General features: G+C 42.0%; 1 protein-coding gene across 1 annotated transcript in view; it reads left to right on the top strand.

The window, feature by feature from the left end:
- RAP1A (RAP1A, member of RAS oncogene family) overlaps positions 1-18,024 on the top strand; it is a 65,740-nt gene extending 47,716 nt beyond the window's left edge. The window contains exons 5-9 of the mRNA XM_040337496.1: positions 887-943; positions 8,353-8,493; positions 12,191-12,334; positions 15,261-15,379; positions 17,761-18,024. Coding sequence (XP_040193430.1) covers positions 887-943; positions 8,353-8,493; positions 12,191-12,334; positions 15,261-15,350 — 432 coding nt within the window. The 3' untranslated portion in view covers positions 15,351-15,379; positions 17,761-18,024. The remainder of the gene's footprint in view (positions 1-886; positions 944-8,352; positions 8,494-12,190; positions 12,335-15,260; positions 15,380-17,760) is intronic.
- The last annotated feature ends 1,321 nt before the right edge of the window (positions 18,025-19,345 follow it).

Raw genomic sequence — 19,345 nt, 5'->3', positions numbered from 1 at the left:
AGAGATAGATGGTGAGATATATGTGTGTTCATATTATATCTATCTATAATCTTGAAGTTTGTAAAGTTTGTGATGCTTCCCACACACTAGCTTCCATGAACTTGCTGACAAGGATTCACCATGCTGTTTTAATAGGAATTGTCACAGGATTCACAGAGCAGGCCTTTTGAACTACTGAGGTGCTTAAAGTGGTTGTATAGTCTTTTTTTATTACCTTTACCTACAGGTAAGCCTATAATGAGGCTTGCCTGTAGGTAAAAAAAAAAAATATCTCCTAAGCCTTTACGGTTTAGGAGATATTGCCCTCACAGTGAGCCGCTGACTGCAGCGGTGCATGCGCACAGGGGATTCTCGGCTGAAGGCCCAGCAGTCACCGGATCTTGCCGGAAAGAAGTCTCGCGCATGCATGTGCGGGAGTGACAACATCGTGGCTCCAGACACTCAGCACTGGAGCCGCGATACCCGGAAGACACTCTGGGGCAGCAAAATACCATGGTATATATGCCGTTCTTGGCAATATAAAAGGAAACCACAGTGAAAAGCTGCAAAGCATGCAGGGAATCCAGGAAGTTGTGGAAAGAGATGGTCAACAGACAGGCAGTGATTGCAACATGAACGGAGATTTTCCAAGTCTATATTGGAGTGTCAAACGTAACTATATTATTTTGTTGCCATTACAATGTCGGTTTTATAAAATGAAAGTACGGTATATGCTGTGGCCATAAAACCCCTTTAAAACAAACCTTTTACCAACCTACGGAATCTGTTAAGATAGACGGCTGAATTTTTGCACAAAGCTTGATTTGGAAGGAAATATTTTAACCAAACTTGTCTTGTGTGTTTTTTTTTTTTTTTGCCTTAATATTTTCTTCTGTGTTTTTTACAGCAAGTGGAAGTAGAAGGACAGCAGTGTATGCTTGAAATTCTTGATACTGCTGGAACGGTGAGTAAACTGCTTGTTTTATTTATGTTTCTGTACTTGGCATATTGACATTATTAAAAACTAATAGAATCTTTTTGCTCTGTTTGCACGTTGGTACAATCCATTGTTTTATGTTCTCCATACACTTCTAAGTACTGTCATTTAAATGTGATGAACAGTCTTTAGGGCAGTAAAATATACTGTGGTTTCCAAGTAAACTATTACATTAACTAGAAATTGTACCTCCAAAAGAACTTGACATTGATTGATCCAACCACGCTCTCAACGCTTCTCAGACTTATCCCTAAATCCTTCAGGAGCAGCTACCTCTATTATCCAGAAAGGAATTCTCTGCTACTATGTTTGGGTTTATGGAGGAAATTTCAGCCATGTTAGCTGACAGTCCATCTCTGATTTCCTTTAGCTGCAGCTGCTTTTTCAGTCAGCTTGAGGATGTAGAGGAACGTACCCTATGCTTGTTTGATGAATTGGTAAATGAAGAGTCTCAGCTTGCTAATTTAAATCCATAACTTAAGGACAGCATTTCATTGTTGACACAGGACACATGCCTAGACCTAGAAACACCTGAATAGACCATGGCTAAGATTACAAGACTTCTAGGTTCTCCTAGACCAGGGATATGCAATTAGCGGACCTCCAGATGTTGCCAAACTACAATTCCCATCATGCCTCTGCCTCTGGGTATCATGCTTGATGCTGTCAGAGTCTCGCTATGCCTCATGGGACTTGTAGTTTGGCAACAGCTGGAGGTCCGCTAATTGCATATCCCTGTCCTAGACTGTTTAAACCTGTCCTAAACACTCACGATTGAAACCTGTTTTATATAGGGTCTTGCCTAATTCTGACAAAACCTTTATTCCTTCCAAGCGCTTTGCACAGCAATATTCTAGAATAGTTAGGCCATTTCATGCTTTACAAAACTTTGACTGTCCCTATAGAGGACATACCGGTATTTAAAGACCCTGTGTATAAAACGCTGTAAACCCTGTCCAAAGTCCTATTCTTCCTTGTAGTCCACTTGGCTGACCTTAGGTGTCTGGTACAATTTTATATATGTAATCAAGTTCCTGGATCTATTCTAATGTATCCCTCTGTCTACCAACAACTGGGGCTCATCTCTGTAGCCCTACTCTTCCGTGTTGATGGGCTAGCAGTTGTTGTTCTCCATCATTTCATACCAAGTCTCCTTTCAGTACACATGCAGAGAACATTTGGGTTCAAATATTAATGTGCAGGTCACCCGTGCAAGAAATGCCTATTGTTATATATAATATCTCTTTGGAAAATCCCTGGACAGCTTTCTCAGAGATGTCACTGGGGGGAAAAGCTCCCTTTTACTACAATAAAAGAAAGCCAAGTTCCATGTTATAGACCCTCTACTTAAAGCGGAGTTCCACCCAAAAATGGAACTTCCACTTTTTGGAATCCTCCCCCCCCCCCTCCGGTGTCACATTTGGCACCTTTTCAGGGGGCAGTGAGGGAGCAGATACCTGTGTAACACAGGTATCTGCTCCCACATCCGGGCATAGGTCGCCGCGGTGACCTACGCCATGTCCGGCACATTTTCTCTGTTCACTGTTCCCAAAGCGAGTGAATTCACTTAATTTTGGATCATAAGGTTATTTTTCTTTTGTGTACAAATATTGTGCATCGTCTACTAGTGTCCCCCCCCCCCCCCCCCTATCTGGTAGATATTCTGGCCTATGTGCACATTAAGTATGCTATCTTGTATATCTCATCTTTCCAACTCATCAACTTTTGTTCTACCCACTGCACCTCCCTATCTAGACAACTCCCTACTGAGGGAACAGTTGGCAAATCCTTGACTAGGTCCATCATACGGGTAAAACTCGGCAGATGTTTGGGTGGATCCTGAACCCCCAGAAAGTCAACAAGTCTATGCTGGAACAGTCTCAACACTTGGAGAGAGCCTAGGCCAGTGATGGCGAACCTTGGCACTCCAGATGTTTTGGAACTACATTTCCCATGATGCTCATGCGCTCTGCAGTGTAGTGAAGCATCATGGGAAATGTAGTTCCAAAACATCTGGGGTGCCAAGGTTCGCCATCACGGGCCTAGGCCTTCCCCTGGATCCTTCTATGTGCAGGTTCTTCCTTCTGCAGCAATAGCTCTAAACTTTCAACTCTGGTGTTGCTTCTTGTTCACTATCTCATGGTAGATTTAGAAGCTCATAGTTTGTTTTAGCCTATAAATCTAAGGACAAAGTTCCATCTGTCCCTGCCAAATTGCACTGCATTGGATCAGGCTGGATCTGTATTAATTAGATTGGCTTTTAGATTGGCTTTTTAGCATCCGTCATCGTGTTTTTTTTTTTTTTTTTTTTTTGTTTGTTTTTTACCCAAGGCTGCCATCTGGTCTTCCATTCAAAAGTTTGTCAAGTTTTTACTAGGGTGGATAGTCTTGCCTCATCTGATGCAAGCTTGGTCAAAAAGTTATTAAGGCGGTTATGAGCCCATGTGGGTCTCTTTTGTTAACCTGTTCATGTGGGTCTTTTAGTGTTTGCTTGTTTGCCCGCTCCTTAGTTTGCTTTTGGCTGTCCTAACGGCTTTGTTTGCCATTGTCTTCCGAAGGCAGTATAGCATAACCCTATGTACCTTCTGAATTACTCATCCCGTGTCTTTAATATACCCAAAGATAAGGATTTTACGACGTCATATTCTTATATGGCGTGCGGCAAGTGGTTAAAGTGGAAATTCAGTCAAGCTGGAACTAAGGCTAAACCTACTTTCACCCCCATTCTAAGGCTATTCCATGTACCCTGTGAAAGAAAAGATGCTTATACTTGCCTATTCTGAAACCGCTCTGGCCCCATCACATGATCAGTTCCCAGTGCCCGGTTTCAGTGTAGAGAGCCGACAAGATTTCCTATAGTAAGCCTATTGGTGACAATACCACACAGGCATTTGAAGCCAGCAATCTCTTCGCTTAATTTAAAGCGGTTGTAAACTGCTGGCCTTTTTTTTTTACCCTGCAAGGTAAAGCCATATTGTGCTAGTATGCATCACATACTAGCACATTACGTTAAACTTGCTTTAAAGTGGATGTAAACCCTTAACAACCACTTTTTACTACAGGTCGCAATAGTGGAAGCGCGTCTTGTCATGCGACTATGTGTCCAAAGTTGCATGACCAGTCACAACCCATTGATTTTAATGGTACCCATTCCCATCTATGCTACTTTTAAAATTGATTACTATGAAAAGGTACCGGCAATGCTTTTGGTGCGACTTTGATCCAGAGTGTAAAGTTGGATCAAAGCTGTGCTCCAAAGTCGCACTCTAGCCTTAAGCTACGTTTCCACTGGTGCGACTCCAAAGCTGTGCAATTTAGAGTGCGACTTTGAGTGCAGCTTTAATCCAACTTTACACTCTGGATCAAAGTCGCATCAAAGTAGTGCAGGCACCTTTTTCAAAGTCCCTGAATTTCAAAGGCGCATAGATGGGAATGTTTGCCTTTGAAATTAACGGGCTGTAACTTTTCATGCGACTTTGTGTCCAAAGTCACATGACAAATCGAACTAGTGGAAACGGAGCATTAAAGTCATTACTCACATGTAGCTCCCTCAGCTGGGAATGTGCCACACCATGCACTCAGTGCCCTTCACAGGACCACACCATGCACTCAGTGCCCTTCACAGGACCACACCATGCACTCAGTGCCCTTCACAGGACCACACCATGCACTCAGTGCCCTTCACAGGACCACACCATGCACTCAGTGCCCTTCACAGGACCACACCATGCACTCAGTGCCCTTCACAGGCCCACACCATGCACTCAGTGCCCTTCACAGGACCACACCATGCACACAGTGCCCTTCACAGGACCACACTATGCACACAGTGCCCGTCACAGGACCACACCATGCACACAGTGCCACTCACAGGACCACACCATGCACACAGGGCCGCTCACAGGACCACACCATGCACACAGGGCCACACCATGCATGCAGTGCCCCTCACAGGACCACACCATGCATGCAGTGCCCCTCACAGGACCACACCATGCATGCAGTGCCCCTCACAGGACCACACCATGCATGCAGTGCCCCTCACAGGACCACACCATGCATGCAGTGCCCCTCACAGGACCACACCATGCATGCAGTGCCCCTCACAGGACCACACCATGCATGCAGTGCCCCTCACAGGACCACACCATGCATGCAGTGCCCCTCACAGGACCACACCATGCACGTAGTGCCCATCACTGTGCCATGCAGAAACAACCATGTGGTTCTACACTGTAGAAAATCTGCAGCATGTTGCATTGTAATCTTAGCTTCCAAAGCCTGCCATCCCCCTCTTGGGAGAAGCTGCTATCCAAAATGAGGCTATGAAGACAGTAGGAGATCTGTGAAGGAGGCATGGGGGTGGGGCTGGGCAGGTCTAGGCATGTCTGTCTAAAAAGGATAGGAGGGATGGGTGTGCGGCTGGGCAAGACAGGGGCAGTTCAAATAAAGAGTAGGCATGACTGTAAAAAGGACAACGTTTTCAGGAAGTGAGAGGCAGCATGCAAAATTCTGAAATAAGGAAGTAAGGTTGTCCCTGAAGAACAGGAAGAAGCTGATTGGCTTTGATTGGACCTTCTAAGCTTGTCAATCGGCTATACAGAAAATTAATAATGACAAAGATGAAGAGATTTTACATATAATTAATAGAACATTTTTCATTTTTTTGACTGGACTTCCACTTTAATTTTTGCCACGATCTTCTCCTTTCTTATTGCTTTCTGTTTGAGGAATTGTCATATTTATGCTATCTCTCGAGAAATGTCTTAATTGTCAGGTTAATCCTGTATAATATGGACCTTTCTCTTCTTGATCCTAAGTGCCAAGAGTTTTTTTTCTTTTAGCTGTTTGAATACTTGTTTTCATTTTAAATGTTACTTGTTTGTTCCCTCAAATCCAGTGTTATAGGGGTTCCAAGTCTCTTCTGGTTGTTCTTTTTGCTATGACATACCTTTCCATTTCATGAAATGAAGGTTTACAAGCCTTTTTGATCTATTCTGTTGGGCATTCCTTGTCTGTTCCTATTTTTGCAGTCAGGTATCCTAGGCTTCAACCTTCTCCCTTTTATGACTTCCTTGCTATTGGTAAAAATGTATCCTCTCTTTTTTTTTTAAGCTCATGGTGAATATTTGTTGTCCTTGGGCAGTTGAGGCCCTTACATTGGGTAGCAGTTCCCTGTTTACCTGAGCTGTGCTTCAACACCAGGTTAATCCTCTTTTTTTTTTTTTTTTTTTTTTCTTGTTTTTTTTTTTTTTGGTCATGGCAAGTTACATATTTGCTTTCGTCCCCTCCTATTACCCCCCCCCCCCCAACTAGCCTTTATTGGCTATTAATAGCTTTAGATGTTTTTGTACTGACTTGTATATCCCTTAGATCTCAAGTCGCAGTTGGACGTTAAAAAAAGTGCCTAAAAGAAGCTGCATCTGCAATCCAATGTGAAAGACTGAGTGCTTTCCCACTGAGGCGCTGCGCTGGCAGGGCGTCAAAAGTCCTGCAAGCAGCTTCTTTGCAGCGCTTTAGGAGCATTGAATACACCGGGCCTAAAAGCCCCCTTCCCATTGAGTGAGCTTTTTTTTACGCCAAAGCGCCTGAAAAACGCCCCAGTGTGAAAGGGGTCTTAGCGGCGCTTTACCACATTTTTCGGCGACTGTGAAAGGGCTCTGAAAGCACTCGGGCTTTCACATTGGGATTGCAGATGAGACTTCTTTCAGTTGCTTTACAGGCTTTTTGTTAACACCGAAACGCCCTAAAAACGCCCCAGTGTGAAAGGGGTCTTACTATCCTAATGTGTCCTTCAATGAAGAATAAAGAAAATAGTATCATTTATTTTTATTTTTTATTTCTTGAAACCCACTGAGGGGCACAGGTCTCGCCACCTTTAAAGGGTAACTCCACTTTTCTGGGGAAAACAATATAGCAAAACAAATGTAGCCTATACAATTGATACACAAGCCACATAGTAACTTAATTTTATTAAATTACGTTCCTTTTTCAGTCTTAAACTGCTCTAATTTCCTGCAATATGGCAGCTTGGAGGCATTTGGCACATCATTGGTGTACAGAACTTTCCCTGATATTTCCTGCTTATGTGTTTAGCTTTCTGATTTTCCCTGAAGTCGTCAAATTCTAGGCATCCTTTGCAGCAGAAATGTCAATTTGGTGAATTACTTCCAAAGGAAAAGGCAGGCACTGCAGATTTTCTCATCGGAACCCTGAAAGTGCATGAAGCTCATTAAAAATGAGTCGCTCCTATTCAGAATCTGTATCCAAAAGGCAAAACACCTTTTCATCACAGCAGAATTGGGAATCTGCAATGAGGTTAAAATCCCTGCAGTGTACATTGACTATTGAAGACATTTTTTTTTTTTTTTGCCCTCAACAAAAGTGGAGTTACTTTTTAAAGACGCACTAGTCACAAAATTGAGGCCTGATGGTTGGAGGAAGGGGGCTGACTTATTGTTTGTCAGCATCCAAACTTCCTGAAGGTGGCAGTAGAACCCACATTTCTGAGAATTGCTATCCACATCAAAAGATTTTACGGCAAGTGCAAACAATGTTAATTTAAAGTGGAGGTTCACCCTAAAAACAATTTTTTTTACATTAAAAAGTACAATAGTAAGTACATTTAATTTCGGCAGGTTGTTTTTTTTTTTTTTTTACTCTGTACTTACCTTTTATATCCGGATTTTGTCCAGGGCTTCCGCGTTGTGACGACTCCGGGACTGGGCGTTCCTATCCCAGCCTCAGGGTTCCGATGACTGCTGGACTGGGCGTTCCTATCCTTCCGTTCGATGATTGACAGCTTGTGAAACAGGTGACTTGTCGCACAACGCGCGTCACCAGATTTCCGGAAATACCCGAGCTAAGAGTCGGCACTATACGGCGCCTGCGCCCGCCGTGTAGAGCTGACTGCATCTCGGCTCTTTCCCAACGTCTAGTGACGCGCGTTGTGCGACAGGTCACCTGTTTCACAAGACGTCAATCATTGTACGGAAGGATAGGAACGCCCAGTCAAGCGGTCATCGGAACCCCGGAAGCCCTGGTAAACATCAGGATATAAAGGTATGTACCAAGAAAAAAAAACTGCCGAAATCTATTGTCCTTAATATGCTATATCTGCTAGATGCAGCTTGTGGACATGGGGAGCCACAGCTGCAGTGCTTTTTTGTCCATACAAATGCATTCCAGAGAACTGCAGTACCTGAGTATACGCCCACAACTACTGAAAGGGTGGTGTGAGGCTAAACCTGGTGTTTTATAATGCTGCTATTTGTGGTTTGTAGGCATTTCATTATATATTGTGGTGTGTTTGTTTTCTTCATCACTTTATTTTTGTAGTATCTAATGATTTTTTTTTTCTTTTGTAATATTTCTAGGAGCAATTCACTGCCATGAGAGACTTGTATATGAAGAACGGTCAGGGATTTGCACTAGTATACTCTATCACCGCACAGTCAACATTTAATGACTTGCAAGACTTGAGGGAACAGATTTTACGAGTAAAAGACACGGAAGATGTAAGGATTTTGCTTTTCTATTTAGTCTGGCTTTAAAATGTTTTCCAAATATTTTTGTACATATTTAAGTCTAAAGTTGACCTGTGTGAAGTTGTCATATGCTGCTTTTATTTTTTCTATTTTTGTCCTGCAGTTTTCTTGTTCTGCCTGTGTACATAATATTTTCTAATTATGTTTTTTTTTTGTTTTTTTTCATATTTGTCTTGTAGTTGTCTAAGCCAACTCAGTAGTCGGCTCTGCAACTGTTTTTAAACCGTAGACCACTGGTATGCCTGACCAGATGTACGTTTAAAAGGGGCTTGCCTGAATGAAATTCGGGCAGTTCGTTGCTCACTTATTCTTCCTTTTCTACTCAATGAGTCGCTGACCTGGATGAAGCACATTTTCATTGTGTATTTAGGAACCTAATGTGGATGTTCTTATCAATCTTTTTCGATATGTTAAGACACTGCCCTGGAACAAGCATGTTCATATCTGGTGTCAAGGCACCTAATATGGATTTATATGCCCCGATGAGGATGGTAACTTTAGAGCATACACCTTAAACAGGTCAACAGTGGAATCTCCTATACCTCTCCTACTATTAGAGGGTCTTTTAACCCTTTTTCTGGCAGAGCCTTTTTTTCACACAAGTTACTTTAGGCATGAATATTACTTAAAAACCCTAAAACAGATTTTCTGAAAACAAAAACCTTGAGGAAAAAAATTGTGCCAGTTAGAATGTTTATTTTATGTCACATGATACCTGCGCTACTATTTTAAAGTGTTAACCTATTTATTTTTACTCTGCCAAGCTCCTCTTTTGTATCCATTTATAACACACAATGTAAGAGTATGTTGTGACCAAAGCTTCTATATAACTTTTTTGCTGATCTCTATAGGCTGGTCACGTGACTTCCGGCCGCTCTTCTACTACAATCCAGGGCTTCAGCACGAGGAGCCGAGGTCTCCAGTTGACGTCAGCCAGAAGTTCACTTGACCACTGTGTTGGCTGCTCGGCTCCTCCCGCGGTAGCTATTAAATGGGGTGGAGAGCGGCCGGAAGTCACGTGACTGCTCTGAAGGGATCTGCAAAAAATTTATTTAGAAGCTTCGTTCACCACATACTCTTACATTGTGTGTTATAGGTGGATACAAAAGAGGGTCTGGCAGAGTGTAATTTTTACACAAAATTACACAGGCATTGCTTCAAGTTGCCGCAAGGTCACATGACTTTCAGGTTTCACAAGTGTTAAAGGGGCCTTAATCTCTTTAACATTCTTGTCCCTGGCCTGTTATGATTTTACTTAAATGCTTTCAAATACCTTATCTTAATTGTACACTACACAACGCAGACTTGATATCGATAGACCCTGGCTGGTACCTTCAGGTAATTGGACACTTAGGAAAAGCCCCCCCCGGGTGTCCATCTATAATTCTACTCCCATGTGTACATTCCCTCACTTAAATTTCACTGAGCTTTGTGCTCTAGCTCTGCAGTGTGTGTGACGTCAGATCCCTGCCTTCTACTGCTGGGAAAATTCCTTTTATGTGTGTACTTTGAACTAAAGATACAAGAGCGAGGGCTGCAGATAAACAGCTACAGCTTTATGTAGGAGGATTTGTTGAAAGGATAAGTTCACCTTTTGTTACATGTTGCACCCATATTCAGGATGTTACTGTTACACCAGCCCTGCTGCCTGTGTGCCAGGATGACTGCACTCCTGCACATGCTTGGGAGTGATGTCATCCTGTACCAGCCAAAGAAGACAATCGAAGACCAGCAGCTGTAAGAAGTCAGGGAAGGGACCTTGCCGGCATCAGACTATTGGAACTAAAGTATTTTGCTTTAAACTTTTCAAACTTGATGATAAAATTCAGTCGTTTATAGCTTGGCCTCAGGTGGATGACCAGGTGTACATCACACCATAGCTCCCATTCTTTATCACTACCTCCCACCTAGAGTTCTTTATAGCAGTGTTTCCCAACTCCAGTCCTCAAGGCGCCCCAACAGGTCATGTTTTCGGGATTTCCCTCCGATGAAACGGCTGTGGTAATTACTAAGGCAGTGAAACTGATCAAATCACCTGTGCAAAATAATGGAAAGCCTGAAAACATGACCTGTTGGTGTGCCTTGAGGACTGGAGTTGGGAAACACTGCTTTATAGGATACCCAAGTGCTTCCTCTTGCCCCTTTCGCCACAAGGACTTCACTATGGGACAGTCCCCACGATGTTGCTGTGTACTCCTCCTCCACGGACATGTTTATCCCATTTCCTGATGGGGGGGGCAGGACATCCGTTGCATATTGCCTTTCTCTGGTGCCCTGGACCATCTCTTGTCTTAGGGAGTGGTCGATTGAGTGCCTCTTTAAGACAGGTCATACGATTCTATTCAAGCCTTCTCGCAATACCAAAACCCATTGCTGTATTCATCCTATCTAGAGTCCCTAAACAAGTACTTTCAAGTTCCAAAGTTTTGTGGCATCCACTGGGACACAGTAGTTTTGCACCTAAGACCCTCCTTTCTCCATAAGGTTGTGTCAGTCAGCCTTCCACTTTAATGAAGACTTAATTCTTTCCTCCTCGTGCCCTGCTCCATCGCACCCAGAGAAGATTTATTTTCAATGTGTGGGCATGGTTAGAGTTATCAGAATCTGCCTTAAAAGCAGAAGCCAGACTTCCTATTTGTCCTGCCCTCAGGACCTTGTACAGGACCTTCTGCTTCAAAAGCCACCACTCCTAGGTGGATAAGACCGTTCATGTCATGAGCTTACGCCCTAAAGCACTTCCTACATTGATACACGCACACTTGACCAGATTGGTAGTTTCCTGGGCATTCAGACATTAAGCCTCTGACTAGCTTTCTAAGGCCACCGCCTCTTTTTCTGTTGATTCCTTTTCTTCTAAATTCTACCAGATGGATGACTTTTCCCACTGCACAGGTTTTGACAGAAGCACTCTGCATTGGGTCAATTGACCTTTGTCATTGCTGGACCTTTTGGCAGAGTTCTGGATGCCTTACTGTTGGCCGCCCTTCATTGCTGGGGGATGTCCCTTGGTCTTTAAATATCAAGCCTTTGTGCTGTACAATTAAGATAAAAACATTTTTTGATTTGCTTGTAAATTCCTCATCTCAGAGTATAGTACATTGCACAGGCCACCCTCTGTCCTGTGTCCTGCATTGAGTGCTGCAAAATTGAGGACTCACTGAGTTGGGTACGTATAGGGATATGCCAAGGTAGTGTGTCGATAGGTTTGCCCCTGTTCAATCACCTGAAGGTAGCAGCCTCTAACCCAGGGTTTATAAATATCGAGCATGTGTCCTGTACTGTACTGCAAAGTGGGATTTACTTGTGTGTTGTTTTTTTGTCAAAATTATAATTCCAGAACTTTTCTTCTATGTTGATGTGGCTTAGTAACTGCCACATTCACAGCACAAGCTTCCTCACCCAGACTTGTATTGGATCGGAGTGGAGGGAGTATGTCTGACCAGTTACTGTTATGAAGAGCCGATTACTGAGAGTACTAGATCAAACACTGCTTACTGGACTGCAATGAGCATCGTGGAGTTAATGTTGATACAATGTCTGTCTGCATATCTATATCTGTGCAATCAACTGAAGTTTTTTTTTTCATTAGTAAAATATATGAATACTTGTATTTCTGTATTTTAAATACGAAATCTTTTTTTTTTTGTTTTTTTTTCTCCGGATAAAGGTTCCCATGATTTTAGTGGGCAATAAGTGTGATTTGGAAGATGAGCGGGTAGTTGGCAAAGAACAGGGACAAAACCTAGCCAGACAGTGGAATAATTGTGCCTTTTTAGAATCTTCTGCTAAGTCCAAGATCAATGTTAATGAGGTTAGTAGTGTTTTGATCTGATATTTGTATTCATTATTTCTGTATCCTTACTATTTTCATGTAATTTTAAAGTTTAATCTTTGTTTTATTTTAGTTTTGTTGTCTATAGTGCTGTCAAATATGAATATGTACCCCAGCTTGTGCTATGAGCAAAACTTTTGTAGCTCCCCTTTGTGGTGGTCTATTTTCCAGTGCCAACTATCCAGAAAGCTGGCATGTTGAATCCCTCTTTTTGTATTGCCACCTACAGGAGAAATGTACACTAGGCAAATAGAACATTAAGCCCACGTTCACACTGGGGGCTGGGAATTTCAGTTAGACTTTGGGGGATTTGACAGACATCTGTGCGTGTTCATGCATAGATGTTTATTCAAATTGCCCCAAAAGTAGTGCAGGGACTACTTTTGGGGATTGGTGTGGCGCCACAAAGTTGGCATGGCACCAATTCGGACGGTGTCGCTGATTTTGACATGTCAAATCGCATGTTATAGTGGCCCCTATGTGACGTGAGCTAAAGGCCTGTCCTCTTGGGGCTATAACCCTTCACCTGCTCAAGTACTGTTAAGCTGGCTATAGATTGTTAGAAAATCAATCAAAAGATGGTTTAACAATAGAAATGTCCATTTTACTCACCCATCACTGTATGAAAAACTTTACATCTACATTTATTTTATTCTTTTTCCGGCATTAAAATACCGTTTTTGATTCGTTCTGGGTTAAACTTGTGACATGTTCGTGTGCATTATTCTTTTAACAAATGAATTTTTGTTCAATTTCACTACTCACACTTTGAAAATCGTGCATTCAAACAATTTTCGAACATGACAGTTTATTTTTCCCATGAAGAATTGGATATCGGTAGTCAAATTGAGCACATTAACCATTAGAAAACCGAATGATCGCTCGGTTCTCTAATTTTGGATATATATTCCATATATTTGTGGCCAGCTTTATTGTCCTCTTTGCTACTTTTTTCTAAGTGCTGTTACAGTTGTGTGTGTGTGTTTGTTTTTTTTGCCTTGCCTTGTAATGATGTTGTGGCTGCAGTGTCATAGCTGATTGTTTCCCCTATGTCCATGTATAAATTTACCTAGCTTGTCCCTATTCGCTTAAGGGACAGGCAACTACTTGTTGCAAGTCGCACAGTGTCTAGGTCACGCCTCACCATTTTTCTTCTTTGTTGCATCCCAAATGTGGGTCTGCTAATGTGACAAAAGCACATCTCTTCCAGCATGGTGATTTCTGTTGGTGCTTTCACACTAGAATCGCCTGGGTGTTGATGGTAAAGCGCCACTATTTTTAGCAGCGCTTTACCGTTTTTTTGGTTGCTAGCGGAGTGCTCTTAACCCCCGCTAGTGTCCAAAAAAGGGTTCAGCGGCGCTGCCCATTGATTTCAATGGGATGGTGGCGCTTTAGGAGCAGTGTATTTACCGCTCCTAAAGCGCTGCAAAGAAGCTGCTGGCAAGACTTTTTTTTTTACTCCCTGCCAGCACAGCACCCCAGTGTGAAAGCACTCGGGCTTTCACACTGGGATTGCAGGTGAGGGTTTTTCAGGAGCTTTAGAGGCGCTATTTTTAGCGCTAAAGCTCCTCCAGTGTGAAAGGGGTCTTAATTGCCCTGCCTGTGTGTGGCTGACAGGTCTGATTACTGTTTAGCAGTCACCTGCACCAGTACTAGACTGAGAGACCCAGAGATAATGGAATATGTCATTTCGTTACAGAATGTGTCAGTTTTTAGACTACTGAAAGAGGACACGTATTAACTCCCTCATGATGGTCAAAACAAATTAGGGGTGCAACGGATCACAGTTAATCCGTGATCCAAACGGGTCACCCCCTTCGGATCGGAACACACTGTGATCTGCGGACTGCCACGGCTCCGGAGCTAGGCCGAAGCCGCGGCCTTTCCTAATGTTACGGCTGCAGCTCCGGAGCTAGGCCGAAGCCGCGGCCTTTCCTAATGTTACGGCCGCAGCTCTGGAGCTAGGCCGAAGCCGCAGCCTTTCCTAACGTTATGGCCGCGGCTTTGGCCTACCTCCTGAGCCTAGCTCTGGAGCCACAGGAATAACATTAGGCCGCGGCTTTGGCCTACCTCCTGGGCCTAGCTCTGGAGCCGCAGGAATAACATTAGGAAAGGCTGCGGCTTCGGCCTAGCTCCGGAGCCGCGGCCATCTTGGTACACCCGGCAGCGGCCCTCCTCTGTTTACACCCACAAAGGAGGAGCCTGCACTCGTGAGACACACCGCTCGGGGGGTGTCTGTACTACCTGAGGGGGGGGGGGGTTTGCCGATCCGAAAAATGATTCGATCTGTGACTCTTGATCCGAGGAACGATCCGAACCGTGAGTTTTTTTGATCCGTTGCACCCATAAAACAAATCCTAAGGTCCAGACTCAATTCTGCAATTTTGACACTTTTTCCAACTACTTTGTATATCCTGGTGGATCATGCCTTTTTTTTTAGGACAGATTAGGCTTTCATTTGTTGGTAAATGGTAATGGGTATCTCCTAATATTTTATTATAAAAGGGGAACTTGTCCAAAATAATGTAAAATATCATTCTTTAAATTTTAGCCTTACATTTTTATGCTATTGCCATGACCCTCCACCATAAATCCCTGCTAATTAAATTATACTCCTGACGATCACAGTGAATACTACAGGTGTGCATAATTTGTTCTTTGTATCCATAGTAGGGCTAAAAAAAAGATAATGTTTATTTTTTTATTTTTTTTTACCTACCTAAACACATTGACACCCTTGCACTCTCGCTATTTCACTAGATATTTGGAGGAGGAAGCTTGGCGGGATAGACTGTTCTTTTTAGTTAAGAATCCATACTTGAATAGAAAATGTGGCAATAAGGTTGATTTGTATCAATGTCCCAGTAATCTGTATATTGTAATGTTCTGATTTTATTATTTTTAGATCTTTTATGATTTGGTCAGACAGATAAATAGGAAAACACCAGTGGAAAAGAAAAAACCTAAAAAGAAATCTTCATGTTTGCTGCTTTAGACCCTCTTGAAGCAGCAGGTCTGAGCCAGGTGAATGTTAACTTCTTCCTAATATACAGTAGATGTTTGTGTGGATTCACACTTGTATAATAGTTCCAAAGACATGATCTTGGCACATATCCAGGGCAACCTGAGAAAGAATTGTGTTTCAACCAGAATTATTAGACTGTTCTGAAAGTATGTCAGCATGACGGCTGGGAAGCTAGCATTTTAACATGGAAGCCTCAATACTTCTTTATGAGAAAAATGTATCTGGATGTGGTGGTACAGTGGGGACAATTATTTGATCCCCTGCAGATTTTGTAGATCTGCCCACTTACAAAGAAATTAAGGGTCTATAATTATCAGAGGTGTATTTTAAATGATAAAGACCAAATATCAACCAAAACTCCAGAAAAAACATGATACAAATGAATTGCAGTTCAGTGAGTAAAATAAGTATTTGATCCCCTACCAGCCAACAATAATTCTGGCTCCCAAAGACTGGCTACAGTATATACTCATGTGGTACACAGATTAGTCTTGTCTATTTAAGAAGATGCTCCTAACGACAAGTCATTATGTGTATAAAAGACACCTGTCCACAGAATCTTTCTTCAATTCAAACCTCACCATCATGGGCAAGAGCAAAGAGCTGTCAAAGGCTGTCGGGCACAAGATTTTAGACCTGCACAAGGCTGGAATGAGCTACAAGACCATCAGCAAGAAGCTTGATGAGAAGGAGACAACTGTTGGAGCGAATATTCGCAAATGGAGGAAATGCAAAATAACCAATTAATTGCACTCTGTCTGGATTTCCATGCAAGATTTCGCCTCACGGGGTAAGGATAATCATGAAAAAAGTGAGGGATCAGCCCAGAACTGCACAGGAGGAGCCTGTGAATGATCTCAAGGCAGTTGGGACTACAGTCACCAAACAAACTATTGGTACACAATACACTGCCATGGATTAAAATCCTGCAGCACACACAAGGTCCCCCTCCTCAAGAAGGCCCACGTACAGGCCCATTTGAAGTTTGCCAATAAACAGCTAAATGATTTAGCAAAGGATTGGGAGGAAGTGCTGTGGTCAGACGAGACCAAAATTGAGCTCTTTGGCATTTACTCTACTCGCCGTGTTTGGAGGAAGAAAAAATGCTGACTATGACCCTAAGAACACCATCCATACAGTCAAGCAGTGAGGTGTGACAACATTATGCTTTGTGAGTTTCTCTGCTAAAAGTACAGGCTGTGTTGCCGCATTGAGGGGCCACTGAATGGAGCCATGTATTTTAAAATCTTGCATGAGCACCTTCTTCCCTCACCCAGAACACTGAAGATGGGTCGTGGATAGGTCCTCTAGTATGACAATGACCCAAAAAATACCGCCAAGGTAACAAATGAGTGGCACAAGAAGCACCTTGAGGTCATGGAGTAGGCCTAACCAGTCCCCAGACCTTAATCCTATAGAAAATGTATGGAGGGAGCCGAAACTTTGAGTTGCCATTCGACAGCCCAGCAACTTTATGGCTTTAGAGAAGATCTGTAAAGAAAAGTGGACCAAAATCCCTTCTGAGATGTGTGTAAATCTGCTAACCAACTACAAGAAACTTCTTACCTCTGTGCTTGCCAACAAGGGTTTCTCCACAAAGTCATGTTTTGCTTGTGGATCATATACCGTATATACTAGAGTATAAGCCGACCCGAATATAAGCCGAGGCACCTAATTTTGCCACAATAAAATGGGAAAACGCATTGACTCGAGTATAACCCTAGGGTGAGAAATGCAGCAGCTACTGTAAGTGGAAAAGAGTCAACAGTGCCCATCTGCCTGCCTCGCGTACCTGATCTCCCGGCCCTGTGACATGCAGTCTAGTCGGCGGCCGTCCAGTGTAACAAAGCCCCGTCGCGTCCTCGTCCATGACGGAACGCTGACTTTCCCAGCAGTGAGTTAGTGTTCAGCCTATCACAGACGAGGAGAAGACAGGGCTTTGTTACACTGGATGGCCGCCGACTAGCCTGCATTACACAACGCCGGGAGATCATAAGGCTGCAGATGGGCACAGTGAGGCAGGGAGACTCGCATATAAGCAGAGGGGGTTTTTTTCAGCACAAAAAAATGTGCTGGAAAAACTCTGCTTATACTCGAGTATATACGGTACTTATTTTACCCACTGCAACTCAATTTATAACAATTGTATTGTGGTGGTTTTTTTTTCTGCATTTTGATCCAAATATTGATATTCTCTGTCATTTAAAATACACCTATGATAAAAAATATAGACCCTTAATTTCTTTGTGTGGGTACATTTTACAAAATCTGCAGGGGATCAAATACCTGTAATAATTTTCACCACTGTATATATGTAGAAATGACTTTTAAATATAAAAATAGATGTGTTTATACAGATTTATTTCTTTATTTTTTGTAGAGTACAGGAATGAAGAACTGTTGCCTAGTTGGAAAGTGCCAGCATTCCGATATGTAAAAAGAAATCCAACCATAATTTAACAAATCTGAAAAGGCTCCTTTTTTATTTTATATATTATGTAAACAATTTAGATCTCCAATACTGTTTGCACAAGGTTCTCTGGAAATGAATCGGCTGTATTTCTCTCTGAAAACAAGACCACCACCGTGTCAACTTTTGCAATAGTGTTCACAGCAGATGTGAAAATAAAGTTACTTGACTCTATTTTGAATGATTCTATGAGAGCATGAATGCATTTCAAATGTTACATGTTAGTAGTTTAATTACATGGTTTTCATATTGACTTCCAAATCCTGTTTGTAGTCATGCTTGTGTCGAGCCCTAAAATGTAGCGCTATAAATATATATATATATATATATATATATATATATATATATATATATATATATATATATATATATATATATATATATATATATATATATATATATATATTCTCTTTAATGATCTCAGTGGGGCTAATACCTATGAGTCACGATGACTTCATTTTATATTTAAAACACGAGTTTATAATTTCTATCATCTTGCCATTATAATTAAAGCTGAACTCCAACCAGGTGGAATAGTTAGGTACGTACTTATCTTCGTCCAAAATGCTTTCCATTTCGTTGGGTCCGTTTTGCCCTTTTTTTTTTCTGTTCCCCCTAACTAGGTCCTATGTCCCCCGTTACTTCAAAATTTTTGTTAGTGCAACCGGGTGCTGTTTTCTCTTTAAGGAGAAATTTCTAGTGTTCCTTCTATCTGTATCTGTGACATCACCACTTTCATACCTGGGCAGGTACAATTATACAACTCCCAGTTGCAACTTGCCCAGAGCAAAGCAACTCCCACCAACCTGCTCACAGCCAGTGAACATCCCTAAGCAACACCTGTATGAATGCCCAGCAAAGTATTTGGATTCTCTTGAAATTATGTAGTGTCCTTCATTCCTCCTGGGAACCCCAGCAGATGTGACATGCAAGGTCTGCTTTGATTCCCTGGTGCCTGGGCACTGTAAACTATGCATAAGGAGCCAAAGATGTCACATGAGATAAGCCTTCATTAACAAAAAAAATAATATTTAAATAAGGCGTTTATTTGTTAAACTGAAAAGCGTTTTTGTCCACAGAGAAAGGGCACGAAGGGTGAAAATTGAGCATGACCTGGAGTTCAGCTTTAAAACTACATTTAGTGTACAATGGTTTTGGGGAGGGATGGTGGGTTCTTTTATAGGGAAAACTGGGAAACTGATTTCTATGAATTTCAAAACTGAAATATATAATATACTAAACTCTAATATTGCTTCTTGTTTTACTGTCACAGATTAAATTACAACTTTTATGAAGATTAAATTTTAGTACATTTTCATTTTTTGTGATTGTGTATTTTTTCTCTTTTTTGCCACACAATTATATTTTAACCGTTATGTCTTATTTTATCTCAGTAGCTTATTTATGTGTGCCTTATTATTTTCCAAGATACAATGTCAGTTACCGAATTGTACTTTTCATAGCATAACTAATAAATATAATCTATTTTACAAAT

The sequence above is a fragment of the Rana temporaria genome, chromosome 2 (assembly GCF_905171775.1).
Source record: "Rana temporaria chromosome 2, aRanTem1.1, whole genome shotgun sequence".
Taxonomy (NCBI): domain Eukaryota; kingdom Metazoa; phylum Chordata; class Amphibia; order Anura; family Ranidae; genus Rana; species Rana temporaria.
This window is presented reverse-complemented; position numbering and strand designations above follow the sequence as displayed.